Source organism: Cydia pomonella, chromosome 4 (assembly GCF_033807575.1).
Source record: "Cydia pomonella isolate Wapato2018A chromosome 4, ilCydPomo1, whole genome shotgun sequence".
Classification (NCBI taxonomy): Eukaryota; Metazoa; Arthropoda; class Insecta; order Lepidoptera; family Tortricidae; genus Cydia; species Cydia pomonella.
In genome coordinates, this window is record NC_084706.1 from 15,873,325 (window position 1) to 15,892,791 (window position 19,467).

General features: G+C 38.7%; 1 protein-coding gene across 1 annotated transcript in view; it reads left to right on the forward strand.

Annotated features, from left to right (window-relative positions):
* LOC133517150 (exportin-5) overlaps positions 1-19,467 on the forward strand; it is a 63,382-nt gene that overhangs the window by 12,149 nt on the left and 31,766 nt on the right. The window contains exons 6-11 of the mRNA XM_061850318.1: positions 2,566-2,736; positions 5,374-5,538; positions 10,740-10,868; positions 13,960-14,202; positions 17,372-17,502; positions 18,450-18,591. Of these exons, the coding sequence (XP_061706302.1) occupies positions 2,566-2,736; positions 5,374-5,538; positions 10,740-10,868; positions 13,960-14,202; positions 17,372-17,502; positions 18,450-18,591 (981 nt within the window). The remainder of the gene's footprint in view (positions 1-2,565; positions 2,737-5,373; positions 5,539-10,739; positions 10,869-13,959; positions 14,203-17,371; positions 17,503-18,449; positions 18,592-19,467) is intronic.

The window sequence follows — 19,467 nt, forward strand, 5'->3', positions numbered from 1 at the left end:
AGTAGAAAGATGTAGCACCATACTTTCTTGGCACGCAGGTGACGAATTTGTTTTCTCGGACGAGAAACTCTTTGTGTTAGAGCAGCCTCATAACGCCCAGAACGACCGGTTGTGGGCAGCACGGATAGAAGACATTCCAGAGTATGAAAAGAATGTGCCTAGGTTCCAGAGCTCACCATCAGTGATGGTTTGGGGTGCTCTTTGTAAGAGGGGCAAACTGCCTCTAGTTTTTATTGATAAAGGCGTTAAAATCAATGCGGCATACTATAAATCGGAGGTTTTGGAGAAAAATGTTGCCCCAAATTTAAAAAATATGTTTGGAGACGATTATTATGTTTTCCAACAAGACGGAGCTCCGTCGCATACGGCAAACGCTGTTCAAGCTTGGTGCAAGGCTAATTTGACCGATTTTTTGCCGAAAAATGAATGGCCACCAAGTTCTCCAGATTTAAACGTACTAGATTATTTCGTATGGTCATACATGCTCTCGAAACTAAATAATTATAAAGTCGCAAACCTGAGCCATTTTAAAAAGGTTATCGTGCAAATTTGGGACGATATGCCGATGGATGCGGTGCGTGCCGCTTGTGACTCTTTTGAGAAACGTTTGAAACTTGTAAAAAAAGTTAAAGGTGGAGTATTTCCAAAACATTTGTTGTAAATATTGTATATAAATGTGGCTTTCATTTAATATAATTTTCATAACATAAACTACGCGTACATTTATTTCATTAAGGATCATAACTGTATTCGAACTTATTGGACACGGTGTACATTTTCAATGCTTGAAAATGACATTTTGGACAATATGTAAACTAAAAACATGCAAAACTATTCCAATTTTATGACAAATACGGAAAATGGCTGGCGCGTTATTTTTTTACGCACGATCCCGATGCGCGCGCCAGGCAAAATCAACAAACAGCCAATTAAAAAAATGTAAAATAGCTAATATTTACGTATTTCTATTCGACGGATGGAGATCAAATCGATAAAATGTTATGTTTATTCATTAATGTAATTTACGAAATAATTTAATCTATAAATTATGTTTGGTGTGATAAAACCTCTTTGAACCAACATTTGAAACCTAATAAAAAAAAATTATTACTCGACCAAATTAAGAAGGCTGTTTCCATGCATATTATTAGCAATCAGTTACCTTCTTAACTCAGTCGCATAATATAATGAACAAGCACGAGTGTTATAATATACTGAAAATTCACGCGTGTTTAATATCTAGGATTATGAGCCAAAAATCGGTGGAATAAAAACGTCGTTTTGATCAAGTGTGTTGGATTGTAATGAGACTATGCACATACAACGACACGCGATATATCTATGCTTGTAATTAGTTTATATAGCTCCAGTTTATAAAACGAACTAGAGTAAAAACAAATTTTGTATTAAAAAGATTAATTCGCTGTATTTTTTTAACTATGGTTTCTGAAGCTTCATAAACTAATTACAGGACCAGATATACCTTATCTTATTGTAAGTACAAAGTTTCAGAACAATATGGAGAACCGAGCTTGCTGAGGACCCTAGTGGTCCATCAATAGTACATTACTATAGAGGACGGGAAACGAAGGGTTGCAGGCCAAGTAGATATAGACGGCCGAGCGTAGCGAAGTTAGGATAGGGATACGCGGCCGGCAACCCCGTTTCTCGCCGAGATTTGTATAGTGCTTTTCTCAAACTTGCAATGAAATAATAATAAAAAAATAGGATGATGATGATGATGATTGTTATTATTACTTTCGGGTTATTAAAAGGGGAACGGAAATTTGATTATTTTTACGCTACGACGCATGGTTTAGGAGATACAGCCCTATAAAGATTTCTGCATGACTAAAAAAAAACTTTATGGGGCTGTATCTCCTAAACCGTGCGTCGTAGCGCAAAATAATGAAATTTTTGTTCCCCTGTGATCCCGCGAAATAATATTTAACATACACAAAAAAGAAAAAAAAAAGAAAAAAGAAAAAAACTTAATGGCAGAATTTTGCTTATAGGTTTTTTATGGTTGAATGCCAAGACGTGCCATAATTTGTCGTTTAAAAACAAAAGAAGGTTGCCTTACAGGCCTAGGTGTGTAAGGCTGTATGAAATTCCTTTACATATCATCTTCACTCATCGCACCTGATATGTAGTATTTCCGGACCTAATTTGAAGTAAGTCATGTCAACATTTCATTACAAGTTTGAGAAAAATATGTTTATATCCTAAACGTATATGTATCTATCTACTATTTCCAAAACTTGTATTATCAGTATTTATTGCATGCGATTTACAACTGGTTTGCGCGCTTGACATAGGTGATTTCTTACATCTAGTTAGTTTCCGCTCATGATCTAAATATAAAGTAAATAAAACCCATATTGTAATTATAAATATAAAGCTGGGCAATTCGTTTTTTGGAATCGTATTTAAAGTAAAATAAAAAAATATTTTATGCACATATTGTATTTTTGTATTGTTATAAATTGCATACCAAAATGTTCTTAGCTGCAACTCAATAATTGTGTCGCCAAGTGTTCTAGACCATCTGATTTATGTTTACAGACGCTAGAGCAGCACCAACGGCGCAAGGACATCTACCAGGCGCTGACAAGCAACATGGCGGAGATCTTTGCGTTTTTCATGCGGCTCATAGAGTTACACGTGCAAGAGTTCAGAGAACACACCGCCAAAGGCGACGCCAACGCTGCCGCCAGCAACGGCAGGGTTGTGCAGGTACTAAAATTATGTAAATAAATACTTAGTACATTATTGCAGAGGCCGGGAAAGGGCAATTCGTGGATGAGTTTCAATTTGCAATATAAGCTGTACGCATGAGATACTTAAAAAAATATAAAATGTATATAGTCTTTGAATGTTACTATAGTCTGTCAAGCTGGATATGTCAGTAGCAATGTATAGCAAACTAGAGTATGGTATCCCTAGGAAACGACCAAAAAGCAGCAATGTACATCGAACAGCCGCTGGTTTTTTTAAGGTCACTCGCGCTCCATACCTATTTAAATTTGCCTATTTGCGATATTGTGGCCGAATAAATTAGTGTTTGATAATTTGTTATAAAGAAGTGGGAAGATGATGTGAGCAATTACGTAATAAAAAGGATACAGGGGTTTTTTTTTTTTTTTATGCGTTTAAAATTTTGGGTCCAGTCCCCGCGAAGTGTACGGGCGGCTGGATCCGTAAGGTCTGTGGGATGTTTAATATCTCTAATGAATTAATTATGTGACACTGGGATGATGTAGTGTTGTTATGAAAGGTGATGGTGGTAATGAATGCTAAGATATGAAGATGGATGGTGTAGATGAGTTGTTATGTGTTGTTGAACTTTTTTAAACTGTTGATTATGGTCCTGGATAGATTGCAAAATGAGGTCAATGTACTTTCTCTGCTAATGAGGTCTGGGAGGCTGTAAGGTTGAATTTGGAGATTATGACAGATGATTTCATGATTGAATCTTGCTATGCTGAATTTTGGGCATGATCGTAGAAGGTGGTCTATTGTTTGTGGGGTGTTTCCGTCACAGGGGCAGAGATCGTCGGTGATAATTTTCATTCTTTTTAGGTATTTCTTGTGGTAGCCGTGTCCGGTGAGAATTTGGGTTAGATGGAAGGAAATGGTGGTCTTGTTCCGGAGCTCTTTGATGTGGTTAAGAGTTGGTAGCCAGTTCTTTAGGTGCATTCCGGTGGTAGAGGTGAGGTAGTCATTGCAGTGCGCTTTTTGTGTTTCAGTTTTACAGAGGTGCTTAATGTAGGAGATGGGAAAGTGGTCAAAGTCGGGTGCACGGTGGAGAGTGGCGGCGTTTTTGGCTTCCTGGTCCGCTTCCTCATTTCCAAGCAGTCCTGCATGGGCCTTGATCCAACAGAACTGTATTGTGCCTCCTTGTGTGATTTGGTGGATTTTCCGATGAATGCTGTTGACTATGCAGTTTGTGCTGTTTCTATTGGCGATTTCCTGTAATGCTGACAAGGAGTCGGAAAACACGGTGCAATGGGTTATTTGGAGGTGGATACATGTTTCGCAGGCAGTGTCTATGGCTACGCATTCGGCTTGGAATACGGAACAGAATTTATGTAGCTTTTTGCGTTTGATTGTGTGTCGGCCATCAGGGTGGTGTATTATGACTGCTGCTCCGACCCCTCCGTCATGTTTGCTCCCGTCGGTGTAGATTCGGTGCATGTCTATTGTATTGTATGGTTCGAGGTCTGTTGCACTGTGGATTTTATTAATTTTGATGGATATCCTGTCCGAGGGGTGGAGAAGTTGCGCTGGTGGTATTCGGGTGTCCAGAGTGAGATCAGTGGGTAAGTATTTGCTGATTCCACTCCGTTTCGTTTTTTCGACTTCAGCTACTTCGTTTAATTTGTGGTGGAGCGGCGTGAGGTTCGCTAGAGCTATGGAGGCGATGGTGGGCAGCGTGCGGAAGCCTCGGATGATTTTTATTGCAAATCTACGTTGTAGGCTGAGGAGCGCTTTGGTCACTTTTTTGTATTTCGTTGCACTACTCCATACTTCGGCACCGTAAGTTATAATGGGTTCGATTGCGTAATTATAGATAATGGAGACATTTTCTGCATGTACTCCCCATGTTGGGCGGATAATTTGGCAGAGTTTTGCATACATTTTCAGGGATACAGGGGTTGATTATGCGACCAATAAATGGCTTGGGTTTACGTGCAGAAAGTGTAAAATTACCTATATAATATTACTAGAATCCAACAGGTCAATTTTTGAATTTGTACTGAAGGCTGGGAAATGTGATACTTTCTAGCCAACAATTAGGTTTGCGTTTTCAGACACGTAACAAAATATAAATAAGTACTACTAGTTTAACAAGATTTCAATGATGATGTGAAAAGATTCTCTGAAAATCGCAATTACAAACATGATCAAAATCTAAATGTAAACAAAACAGTTCCACATTATATAAGATATAAATGACACGCGATTTTCAAACAATTCAAACGTGTGTTGCTAACCCGCGATTTTTCAAATTTGCCGCCTTTTTCTACTGTCACATTTTGCTTGACCAACTATAAGCAGTATTCGCACGATCTTACACGACTCTATGCTATAGTTTGGAATGATGCTGACCGGGTCGTGTAGAGGCAGCCCGCGCCTATATTAATTGGCTGTTTGCGTTTTTCTAAGTGGATACATGTTTTTAAGAAGTAAAAAACAATACAGTAATAACTTCCCGTCCGCTAAAACACGACAATAATGGTTTGAATTTTTTTACTTCGAGTTTGACCATAATGAAGAACTTCCCGTACTATTTTTGCTACAATAAGGTGAACATTTCTGAGCATACTGGAGAAAAATGTTTTAAGAAACCCTTTGGTGCAACGTCGACAGGTGGTCCTGCTGACGCTGACGGGATTCGTGGAGTGGGTGTCGACCAACCACGTGGTCACGAACAACGGGCGCCTGCTGCAGATCCTGTGCATCCTGCTGCAGGACGAGGCCTTCCAGCTGCCTGCGGCCGAGTGTCTGCTGCAGGTGGTCAACAGGAAGGGATCGGTGAGTGTCTTATTCTTCTTAGGGGTTATGTCAGGCTCGTAAGCCTCTGTATCACTGCGACCATTCCTAATCTATTGTGATCGCCGCCTACTGCAGAGCCTCGAACAGCTGCAGGATCCTTTTGATTTTGAGAAAGTTAACTCCTCCACGCGTAATATGTTTACCCAGAAGCAAGTCACGTGTGCGCATTGGGGCAGGGCAGCCTGTGAGGGTGTGCAAGTGTTAACTGTTACATACCTCTTTGATGATCAACTGTCTGTTTGTTATCACTAGGCATCGGAGTTTTTATCGCACGGTAAGACTAATAGCGAGCCTAATAGAGACTAATATGAAGTCGACATTAGCAATAAAATTCAACTCATACTCATACTCATTCATCTATTTAATTACAGATTTTAATTTTATATTCAAGGACAAAAACGTGGACGAGTTTGTAAACGATCCTTTAATTTTATCTTTGAATATATAAATATGACATATAAGAATAATGATCATTTTTGTATTAATTATATTAAGAAATTTAATAAAAAAACTAATGTGTATATTAAAAGAGGTAAAAATAATATGAAACAAAAAAAAAACAATCAATACAAAAAAAATGGTCATTATTCTTATTTGTTATATTTGTGTCCTGAAAGACAAAATCAAAGGATCGTTTACAAACTCGTTAACATTCTTGTTCTTGGACTATAAAATTAAAATCAGTAATTAAATAGATGAATGAGTATGAATATGAATTGATTTTTTTTGCTAATGTCGACTCCATAGCTCGCTATTAGCCATACCATGCGATAAAAACTCCGATGCCTGGTCATGATGCCTGTGCCACAAATTATCACTAAAGCTTATATACAGGGTGACGTTTCAACCACCGTTCATACTCTACGTAATAACTTTATAGGCATACTGAACCACTTTTACTATGGGACTAACGCCGAAATCGCGAAAAAAAATTTGGCTGTTGCATACATTCCGGCTGATGTGATGCCGCTGATTTCTATGGGACAACCAAATTTTTATTCGCGATTTGGGCATTGGCCCCATAATAAAAGTTGTTCACTATGATGACCTATAAAGTCACTACGAAAAGTATGAAAACGGTGGTTAAAATTTCGCCCTGTATATTAATATGTGACTGTTTGCTTCCTTAATAAAAAAAAGAAAATACAAATTAATTTTTAGTTATTTACAGTACCTACCAAAGAGAATTAAAAAGACAAGCGTCTCTCTAGCGTCAAGTAGCGGAACTCTCAGTACTGCTACTCGACAATAAATATCGCGGCAAACAAAAAGTCTACTGTAGCAGTACTGAGAGTTCCTCTACCTACGAATATAAGCGTTTTGGTACCAAAACTAATGTATGGAGTGAGCACTCTCATTGGCCTTTGAGTCTATTACAGACTATTCAATCAGTGTCAGGTAGGGTGGCAGCGCTTTTCATGGCTGTGTAGGCCAATACGGGAGCGGCAAACACGACCACAAGCCAGGCAGGGCAGTGTGTCCGTGGCGAACAGGTGTCGGGCTGATGACGCTTGGCTCGCTTACTTGCAAGTGTCTTAAACCAAGCCTCATCATGGATTTTACGATCTCTTGGTTCTTCTTGGTTAGATGTTTATTTTACTCAGTATGGGGGTATTGAAGGGGAACAAAAATTTAATTATTTTGGCCCTACGACGCACGCCATTATGCCTTTTTTCTTTTCCTTTTCTTTATTTTTCTTTCTTTTTTTTATGGGACTGTATCTCCTAAACCGTGCGTCGTAGCGCAAAAAATAATGAAATTTTTGTACCCTTTTGAAACCCCGAAATAATATTTAACAAATGCAAAAAAATCTAAACAAAAGAAAAAAGTATAATGGCAGAATTTTGCTTATCTGGGGGCACGGCCGTGCCCCCGCCAAGACGAGACAAAGGGTAAAAAGCAGTGCATATCTTTTCTCGGCACGTTTCGTCGTATTTTCGGACCCTCGTAGTTTCGGTTTGGATAATGCTAGAGAGCTAAAATTTTTAGGGTACCATCTAGTCAGTAGACTAATCTTAAACACCAAGTTTTATTAGGCTACCAATTACACTTTAGAATTTAATGATACTTTAATTTTCACTGTCCGAGCCATATGAAATCCGTGTCATAGAAAAGATAGACTACTTCCTGGAGTCTTAGAAGGCTGAAATTTGGCATGTAGAGTCGAGTCTGTATGCAAACAAATCTGGTCGTGAGAAATCTGTAACTTTCTCTTTGCAACTCCTTAAAACGGGGGTACCTAAAAATACCTCCAAACCTGAAAACATTGGTTCTTGGAGTCCTAGAATCGTGAAATTTTGTGTGGTAGCAGTGATTGGAATGCTAATAACAAAACAACAATAAAAAATACAAAAAAATTTGAAAGTGCTGATTTGAACCGGGTTCACGTAAAACAGCCAAGTAGCGCCCTCTATAGTATTGCCACTGTTTCTTGTCGTAAAATTTCCAAATTTTACTTACAACTTAAACACAAGCAAAAGAAGTGGATAGGGACCGTGCGCGTTGGAGGGTCTGCCATCTTGTGGCCTGAATCGGAACCATAAACATGCACATTTACACTTCACGTGTTTTTTTGTACATAGTAGGTTCTGCCATCTTGTGGGCTACATCGGAACAATAAACATCAAATTTACGCCTCGCGCCAAAAATCTGACGGCTCCTGTGCTGCCTCCTACAGTTCATGCACGCTCCCTATTGTCAAAAAAACTTTCAAGCCACAATAAATTTACTGCCATCTTTCGAAACATGATTAAAACTTTTAGAACGCCATTTGACTTTGATCCTTATTCTTTCACTGACATGTGTTCAATTTGTTAAATATCAAAAATTGGCGCCATCTAATAGATCAAAGGCCAAAGGTATAGCAGCATCGTTTTGGGCAAATGGCGCCATAACCTTTAGGTATAGTGCCCAGTAAGATGGCGCCAGTTTTTGATATTTAACAAATTGAACTCATATCAATGAAAGAACAAGGATCGAAGTCAAATGGCGTTCTAGAAGTTTTAATTATACGCTACAAAGTTTTCTTTAATAATACACCTCTATTTCAAATTCTCTTTGATAGAACACATGTTATAGTCTCGAAAAGAAAGAAACTCCAATGATATCGAAAGTATCGAAACCGCAATTTCTTTAGGCGCTGATCTACCATGATGACTGGGTAATTTTGTAAAATATCCAAAACTGAATAGACAGAAAAAGTTAATTGTGTGGTTTCATGAATCCACGATACAAGTGTTTTTTTTTTAATGATTGTAGGCATTTAACTGAAAATTTTTGGTAAATGAATTAGATTTAAGGTATTAAAATCGCGTTTTTATTCTTATCTTAATAAATATCCTCTTCGTTTTTACAATACGTAATTCATGAAGACTGATAGTTGCTTGTTATTTTGTAAGGACAGTAGACCTTATTAACCTTAAATACGGTAACTTTCAGACGTCAAAGTCTATCTGTCAAAATCAAATAAATTTTAGATAAATTACTACTTCTAAACACCTATGAGTATATCTACTATTTATACTATTCCGTAAAATATGTGCGGTATTTTTCATAAAAAATTACAAAATATGGCGTGTAATTAAAACAGAAAACATTTTTTCATGCAATATAAAGTAATATTTTGATCTTGTTTGTAGTTCATTATTTCCTAATGAAAGTGAACATATTGTTAATTGACCATTTGTAACACGTTTATCAACAACTATAAGGTTTATTTAAGGTTGACGTTGCTTGCAACTATTTGGCAGATTGAAAAAAAAGCGGCCAAGTGCGAGTCGGACTCGCCCATGAAGGGTTCCGTACCATTTATGCCAATTATGACGTATTAAAAAAAACTACTTACTAGATCTCGTTCAAACCAATTTTCGGTGGAAGTTTGCATGGTAATGTATATCATATATTTTTTTTAGATTTTTCATTCTAAGATTAGAAGAAGATTAGAATTTTTAGATTTGGGGGGGGGGGGACACACATTTTTTCACTTTGGAAGTGTCTCTTGCGCAAACTATTCAGTTTAGAAAAAAATTATATTAGGAACCTAAATATCATTTTTGAAGACCTATCCATAGATACCCCACACGTATGGGTTTGATGAAAAAATTTTTTTTTTTACATTTTATAACGTATTGAGAAAAAACTACGTACTAGATACTGTAGATGATACTGTGACCCACCATAAATTTTAGTGGAAAGAGAATTTATATAACTCCTTAGTGAAAAACCTCATGGTTTATGTGAAGTTGAGCGTTATGTCAATTCTAATAAAGATGGTAACGACGGCAAAGCTTTTGTTAACAAATATATTAAATTACGGAAATGAATAATATTATCTAGCTTTTTATTATTTATTTCTATTTTCCGTTACATTTTCACCCAATATGATATCTTTTTCCGTAATAAAATGCGTATAAAATTACTGTACCTAATATTCTGTACCTGTCACGCCATGGTTTTTCCTCCGATCCTCCTCGATCAATCGATCGATGATCTCCTTTGAGCCGATAAAATAAAAGTTTCAATAAAAAACACGACAACACAAAATGTGTTTATTTATTTACAAGGATTGCGGCCTAAACCGTTTTTGCCCAAGCTGTAACGCCGATCTTCGCTAACGTTTTGGACATTAGAAATAATCCCGATTGTATTAATATGTTTCAAAATTTCAAGAAACCTTCAATTTATAATACACAATGTTCCTGACTTGTAATTATAAAGGCTCTACCTAGATGGTGCAAGCAATACGTAACTTTTATACAAACCTAAACACAATGTTTAAGTTGTTTTCAAACCATGCCGTTTCATATGACCCTGTAATATCGTAGATTCTTTAAACGAATAAGTAATTTCTAGCAGGTATAACAACTCTTACAATAATGAATGAAATCCCACCAAAAACATTTCATGTAAAGTGTTGCCAAGACTAACAGGCGCATAGAGCTTTTACACTAAAAAGTTATGAGATCCCCTAGAGGGCACCAAGACTTTTACTTTGTAAGCCCAAACTTTATCAGCTCTAACTCGATAAAGCCAACAGCTTGGTCAAACAGTACGGCTTGGCCGTTTGTTTCACGATTAATGAAATTTAACTATAAACAATAATGAAGATATTATTATGCAAAATTTGTGCCAGTTTGGTACAACCAGCCCTATGTTATTCCTTATTAGTGTGTAAATTGCAGACTAAGGAGCGCAAGCCACTGATGATTCTGTTCAGCGAGGACGCGATCTCGTGCATTCACCGCGCCGCGGTGGCCAGCATCAACGTCGCTGACGAGAAAAACTACTTGTTCCTAAAGAAGCTCTCTCAGGTTGGTGGATTTAACATTAACTTGTAGCCTTTTGAGTAGTTATTACTTATCAGAATGGTACAAGGAGCACAGAAGGGACAACTGGAAAACACCTGGACAGAAGGGAAAACACCTGAAGTATTAAATGTTTTTATTTTTATTCATAAAATAACCCGTAATGTTATAGGTATTTATAGTCAAGAGGTCAATTTAGATGAAATAATTTTAAATGTAAAGTCTTAATTAGCTTTTAACATTATTTTTAAGAAAGTACGAACAATTAGATCAATGTTATCCTAATGTAATAAATGAATTGATTAGAAATGGCAAATAACGACAGATTTTGTTAGCATTTGAATGTTTATTGTTGATGTATAAACCAAAAGTTTTTCGATGGTTGTTTACATTAAATTTTAGTATATACATACAAAAAAATGTAAGTATATACACTAGATAAAATCATGATTGTTCATAAAAAGTGCGAGATCACGAAGAATTAAGAAGAAGGTAAATTGGTTTACATTATTTACAATTTGTATTGAACTCCACTTTAGTATTTTAGAAGTATATAAAAAAAGTCATGTGGTGATGTCAGGCAAAAAAATACTCCTTGAATTTGTGGTGAGAATTACAAGCCAAAATAAACTTTACATGCTTATTTTTAATTACAATCATCATAATACTTTTTATTCATAAAAACAAAGATAATTTAATTTTAAAATGCACAATTTGGTCATGAGAAAATATCACATATTTTTCTGGTTTGAAAAATAATTATTACTGGTATAATTCAAATGACTTTCATATATCGTAAACCTTTGGACTAAAATTATATGTTTTTATACTTTGTACTATCTCGTCTCGTTTTAAACAAAAAATAATGTTCTAGTGAATTTGTTTATACAGTGGCAACTCCAGCTATACTCCATAAGTAACCTCTTTTTACCATATCTGGCCATTGCGATATAATTATGATAAGTGTCAATGTCACGTACTTAATATTATTGTCATTCTTTGCATTTTCCTAAAAGCACAAAGTATAATTGATTAAGTTTTATCGCCGCTGCTGCCGCCGGCGCCGCCGCACGATGTCGTATCCGGGCGTGATATTCTTCTCCTTACCCTCAATTAAAAAAAATGCAAAATTGTTCACGTCTTGACTCATGTTATTCGGCTTTCACCAGCTTTAACGTGCGAATGTGTTTGCTCTCCTTAGTCTGTATTATTTAATCGTTAAGCGAGGTTTAGACTAGCAATAAAAATTGCAGAAGTTGACTTCCCCAAGCGACTTGCATTGTGTAAACAGTACAGCAACCAAACTTCTGCAATTTTTTTTAACTTGCTGTACTTGTCGCAAGTCGTACGTGTAAAACAGTCAAAAATAGCCTCAACAAGTTGCTTCTGTAAGTTTTAAAGTTGCACGTTTAGACTAGCAATAAAACTCGCAGAATAATATTTCTGCAAGCGAATGCCAGCGTGTAAACAGTCCTGGCAATCAAACTTTTTGCTTTTTGCAAGCTTGCAACACTTGCTGTGTTGCAAGCATAATGTGTAAACAGATGTCAAATATTGTAGCGGCAACTTGCGTATTTATTTTGTTTACAAAATAAAGTTTTCTTGATCCCAGCAAGATATCAAAAAAGTTTGGAGCCGGGAAGAAATTGTTCGACTGATATCGCAGTATGAGCAACATCCTGAGTTATGGGATACGAAGTGCAAGGACTACCGCAACAAAGTGAAGAAAAACTCGACTCTGCAAAGAAAATTTCTATATTGGTCCGGTTCTTCAGTTCTTAATTCTTTTGTATACCAATAACGTCACGTCTTTTAATCCACTCCTTTAACCATTTTCGATTTTTTCGTGTTTTTTTGCTGCCTATTATTATTATTGCAGCAGCTGCACGCAATTTACTGCAACAGGGCATTTTTTTTAATAACCAGCGACACCTGAATATCACTAAAAAACGGTTAATGTTGGTAAACAGCGGTAGTAGTCTAAACAACCATGCAATAACTTGCGAAGAAAATCTTGCCGATGACTTCTTAAAGAGACTTGCGATACAAAAATTGCAGGTAGTGTAAACAAATGAACAAATTGATGCAATAAAAGTATCTGCAATTTCTTGCTAGTTTAACCTTTTGAACGCCAAGAGCCACTAAAGTGGTCGTGTGCTGTCGTGCCTATCACGCCAACGACCACTAAAGAGGTCATGGCAGACGCTGTCAAAGCAATTTTACTGTTGACAGATTAGGTTTAAATTCGTTTCTCAATAATTGACATATTGGCGTGTATGCCACATTTTGATGCGAGGGAGAAAGCGTTGAAAAGGTTAAACAGTCCTGCAAAAACTTACAGCAAGAACTTGCTACTTAGCTTGCAGATAGTACTTGTGCTATAGATGTTGCATGTAATGTAAACACGAGTGCAAGTAGTTGCTCAATAAATTGCAGCAAGATCTTGCTAGTCTAAACCTCGCTTTATAGTTTGTTGAGTTATTGTTACGTTTTTGTTACCTAGTTTTGTATGCTATTGCATAAGCCTTGTTTTAATTAACAAGATGGACCCTCGACCAGGCTCTTCGCGGGAACAGGAGACTGATTTCCTCAGTCCTGTAAAGAAAAGGCCACGTGGCGCTTTTTCTCCAAAGGAGAAAACAATAATTGTGATTGTTTACAAAGGAATAATGGAGACTTGGTCACAATCAGAAAATTGGAGTTATAAGGACTGCCAAAAAACTGTGGAATTGACGGGAGTTATTCATATGTGCACTAAAAAAATGTTTACTATCCCTGAAACATCAAATTATGACAGCTGTCAGAATTAAACCGAACTAAAAACCAAGGATTAGGCCTCTTTAAAAGAACTGTATATTCTTTATTAAAATAACGGTTAAAAGTTGCAGCAACCCTGGTACCTGTAATTTGAGTCTTTTCTCATTTATGCTTTGGTTATGTACACTATAAGTTTCTTCAGTTGTACATCGATATTTTTAAATTATGAAACTATAGGTCTATAACAGAATCAATTTGTAGCTATTAGCTAAGTTGCTCATATATGTTTATTTTAAGACTGTTTCTCAATAAACCAAAAATAAGTAAATTAATCGTGCAGGTGGTAGCGGGCTTAGGCCAGCAGCTAACGTCCCTCTGGAGCTACGCCACGGGCGTGGAGTTCTGGATGCCGGTGCTGCTGGAGACCCTGCTGCTGCTGACGGCGCACCCGTCGCTGACGCTGGCGCACGCCGTGAGCAGCGTGTGGCTGTGCGTGTTCCGGCACGAGCACGCCAGCAAGCTGCCCGCCGTGGCCGCCGCCGTGCCGCGCTGGCTGCCCGCCGCCGCGCCCAAGCTGCTCAAGGTACACCTGGGCCACACATGACGCCTCCTCTGTACGACCATCGTCATTGGCAGACCATTCATTGCGATGTCCCACTCAATCTAATCTAAATTAGGTGTCTACAAACTAGCAGACCTCATTTTAGGTAGCCAGCGACAACTGTCTAAGTTGAGTTCAGTACCTATTGATCCGATCCTTTTTGAGGATACTCTAATTCCGGTGAGCAGTCGCGTTAAGAATCTTGGGTTAGTTTTAGATTCCAACCTTTCCTGGGTTGGTCAGCTGTCGGAGACAAGTCGGAAGGTCACTGGAACACTTAGAACTCTAAAACTTAAAAACTGTCTACCTGTAAACACGGAAAAGATGTTAGTGCAGTTCTTAGTGTTACCAATAATGGATTAAGGGGATGTGTGCACTACCAATATCACTCAGGAATCACTCAATAAACTAGACCGTCTCCTCAATAACTGCATTAGATTTATATTTGGACTTCGTAAATATGATCGTGTCTCCTTCTACCGCCGGCAGCTCAACTGGTTTTCCATCCGTCGTAGGTCCTTCCGGATCCTTTGTGTCCTATTTTCTATCCTGTTTGAGCCTTCTGCTCCTGGCTATCTCAAAAGTAACTTCGTCTTCGATACTCCTCGTCTAGGATGTGAGCTGCGTATCTCCCGCATTCTCAAACTTACCGTACCTTTACACCGTATTATTTTTATGACTAACTCTAAGCTCCAAGTAAGTTTTTAACCGACGAAAAAAAACGGAGGAGGTTTTCAAGTCGACGCGTATGTATATTTTTTTTTTATGTATGACACGCATAACTTTTTTTTTTATTGGAAAGGGTATACCCCGAAGTTGGTCCCATATAAATTTAGGTAGGAAAATAGGGGTGATTGATTTTTCACCCACCGATTGTAAGGTTAATAGCTAAAGTAAGGTAGGTAGCTATTTTAAAAGTAATCAAAAATGGATCCACAGAAAGTTATAAAATAATAACTTTTTAACAAAAAAAAATTAACCGCTTAAAAAAAAAAAAAAAAGGCAATAAAAAAACCGGCACTAACACGAAACGATTCGACCAACAAAAAAAAAACAATAGCGCACTGAAAAGAAAAAATAATATTTTTTCTTATATAACGCAAGTGAATGCCTACCATACAATTACAATTATAATCTATTTCTATACACTTTCTATATACCTAATACAAGCGCTAGGCTTATATCAATTTAATTACATTTAGAAAGTATGAACTAACAAAAAAATAACTAACTAAATAACATACTTCTGAAATCAATCACACAAATCTGCGTATTTATATATTTACAATCTGTTGTTTTTGGAGTCAGTGCCAGCCTCAAAAAAACTTGAGAACCTGACGGAGGTTGCAGTTTTGGAATGTGTTGCGTTCAACTCTTCACTAACGTGCTCAAGTTTGTTTGAGGCTGGCATAGCCCTTTGTTTGACTTTTCGTGTTTTTGATAATTATAACAGGAACTAAAAACAAATTCCATACAATTTATTTTAAAGCTCTGTATAATATTTATAAAATCGACTAAATGAAATAAAGGTAAGGGGATGGGGGAAGCTGCAGCTGTAGTTAATATACATATAATTGTGTAATAGTACATTATGATTTATGATACAAGTGTGCTAAGTTGGTCATTACACACGCACACGATCCACGATCAATGCACACGCGTTTCATACGACGTTTTTCAACACACTTGCGAGGAAAAAACAAAACTTATAAATTAGATATTTTTTTGTCAAAACAGTAAAAGTACAATTTTCAAAATGGTGGCTTACAGTTTTAATATCGAATAATTGCACTAAAGCGTGCTGGGCTTGTAGGCACTTATTCGCCAGTTCATTAAAGTATACGTTTTCCAAAAAAGACTGGGCGTTTTTGCTGATTTTCCATTGAATAAAAGTTTCATTATATGCCGCTAATTATTTTTCACCCGATTTTGTTGGTAAAAGACTATCGTTCTCGGCTCTTGCCTCTATTGGTATTACTGGCAGCGTCAATTTTATGTGTTCTTCATTTTCAATGCTTGAAAATTACATTTTCTTCAATATATAAACTAAAAACAGGCAAAACTATTCCAATTTTATGACAAATATGGAAAATAGCTGGCGCGTTATTTATTTTTTTGCACGATTCCAATGCACGCGCAAGGCAAAGGCGCGAACGAAACCGACAAAGAGCCAATTAATAAAATGTAAAAAAGCTAATATGTTCGTATTTCTATTCGACGGATGGATATCAAATCGATAAAATGCTATGTTTATTCATTAATGTAATTTACGAGATAATTTAATCTATAAATTCAATAAATCAATCAATCATCATTTATTGCACCATGGTAAAAAACAAGAGTTGTTACAGCATTTATACAAGTATCATGGACCCTAAAAGGGTATGACCAACCTTTCCTTAAACTAAGATATATAAACTACAAATATTTACATTATGTCATGCAATAAAGCACATAAGTAGCATCGTATTCAATGATATAACTAAATAAAACTAATTATGTTTGGTGTGATAAAACCTTTTTGAACTAACATTTGAAACCTAATAGTTTATAAAAAAAATGTACTACTTGACCAAATTAAGGAGGATCCGTTTCCATGCATATTATTAGCAATCAGTTACCTTCCAACCTAAGTTCCTCAGTCGGATAATATAGTGAAAAAGCACGAGTGTCATAATATACTGAAAAAGCACGCGTGTTTAATATCTAGGATTATGAGCCAAAAATCGATGGAATAAAAACGTCGTTTTGAGGAAGTGTGTTGAAAAATGTTTTCTTTTATGTTAATATTCAGGGAGGAAAACAGGGACTACGTTTGCAGGAAATAGTTATTTGTGCAAGAAGAGAGGAAAGTTGTTTTTTTTTGCGAGTGTTGATTTTGAGCGAGTCGCCTGCTTGGTACCCAAAAACACGAGATGTAAAATAACTTTGCTCTCGTGTGACACATACAACTTTTCACCTCAGTAGTGAGAACATATTAGGTTAAAAAAATTCAACATCAAGTAAAGTTAACCACATTTATTTACATTCATTATGACGGAAGCTTGTCTCACTCCCTGGTGTGACAAAAGTAGGCTTGTTCGAGCTGCTGAGGTGAAAAAGTGATTTCGTGCAATGTCCATAGTATTAACGGTGAATATATGGTTCGCAGGTGACGTACCCCGCGTCCCGCGCGAGCGGCGCGCACGACGCGGCCACGTACGCCTGCATCGACTACGACAGCGAACAGGAGTTCGCCGTCTTCTTCAACCGCTGCCGCACCGAGATACTGGACTGCTTTAGGTGACCTGTGTTCGATATTCATTTATAGTTTTCATCACCATTAAAGTGCTATCCATCATTTTAATTATAATATAGTCTTCATCCACCACTCTACAATATTATACTTTCCGAAAGCAAATGCACAAGTTACTATAAAAGATACCAAAATTATTATAAGTGGACCTATAATATTTGAAGAGTTCTCGATTTCTCCAGGATCCCGTCATCAGATCCTGACGTGATGACCAATGAGACCAAATAAAAAGCATACTCTTACCAGATAATTTTCAAAATCGGACTAATAATCCAGTAACTTTGTCGACTTTTGTAATGGGGTTCGTTTGCGTCAAATCCGGTAGTTGTGATTTTTTGCAGACTTGTTTATGATGGTGGCTCGATGAATAATCCAAGTTTGTAACCTCGAGCGCCGGAAGCAACTTCGTTTTTTTCTTAGATTTGGACGATTATAACCCTAACGACTAGTTTTTGATATTACCTTCTTGGGGCGTTTTTAAAGAAGACTAAATGTGATATAGTACGTCTACTAGAATTGTCTCTGAAGACCTAATAGTTTCCGAGATAAAGCCTTTTCGTATAATTTAGGGACGAGGAATTCATTTCAAAAAATGAATTCCTCGTTATAACTTTTCATACAAAAAAAAAACTGATTTTTGCACAATAAATGAAAATTATGTTTATGTATTTATTTATGACAATCTTGGCCAGACAATCACAGTGTGCCGATTTGCACTAAATACAATCTAGCCCATTGTATATAACTCCGGGGGTAAGAATATTGCAAACTCGGGTCTTTAATTCCCTCCAGCTTGCGGCTGTCGGGAATTACCAGCCTCGTATCCGGAATTTCACTTACCAATGTACTATAAAAGCGCGGTACGGCTATCGTACGTATCGTAGTATAGGTCAGGTCAGGGAGTGACATGTAACATGATGGATATCGTCTCCAGGCACTGCATGTGCGCGGCGCCGCTCGTGACGTGGGCGTACGTGGAGCAGTGGACGCGCGCCGCGCTGGACAAGGTGGAGCAGTGCCCCGCCGAGCTGGACCACGCGCACCCCCTGCACGTGGAGTGGGAGGCCTTGTCGCAGGTTAGTCTGCTAGCAGTGGACGCGCGCCGCGCTGGACAAGGTGGAGCAGTGCCCCGCCGAGCTGGACCACGCGCACCCCCTGCACGTGGAGTGGGAGGCCTTGTCGCAGGTTAGTCTGCTAGCAGTGGACGCGCGCCGCGCTGGACAAGGTGGAGCAGTGCCCCGCCGAGCTGGACCACGCGCACCCCCTGCACGTGGAGTGGGAGGCCTTGTCGCAGGTTAGTCTGCTAGCAGTGGACGCGCGCCGCGCTGGACAAGGTGGAGCAGTGCCCCGCCGAGCTGGACCACGCGCACCCCCTGCACGTGGAGTGGGAGGCCTTGTCGCAGGTTAGTCTGCTAGCAGTGGACGCGCGCCGCGCTGGACAAGGTGGAGCAGTGCCCCGCCGAGCTGGACCACGCGCACCCCCTGCACGTGGAGTGGGAGGCCTTATCGCAGGTTAGTCTGCTAGCAGTGGACGCGCGCCGCGCTGGACAAGGTGGAGCAGTGCCCCGCCGAGCTGGACCACGCGCACCCCCTGCACGTGCAGTGGGAGGCCTTGTCGCAGGTTAGTCTGCTAGCAGTGGACGCGCGCCGCGCTGGACAAGGTGGAGCAGTGCCCCGCCGAGCTGGACCACGCGCACCCCCTGCACGTGGAGTGGGAGGCCTTGTCGCAGGTTAGTCTGCTAGCAGTAGACGCGCGCCGCGCTGGACAAGGTGGAGCAGTGCCCCGCCGAGCTGGACCACGCGCACCCCCTGCACGTGGAGTGGGAGGCCTTGTCGCAGGTTAGTCTGCTAGCAGTGGACGCGCGCCGCGCTGGACAAGGTGGAGCAGTGCCCCGCCGAGCTGGACCACGCGCACCCCCTGCACGTGGAGTGGGAGGCCTTATCGCAGGTTA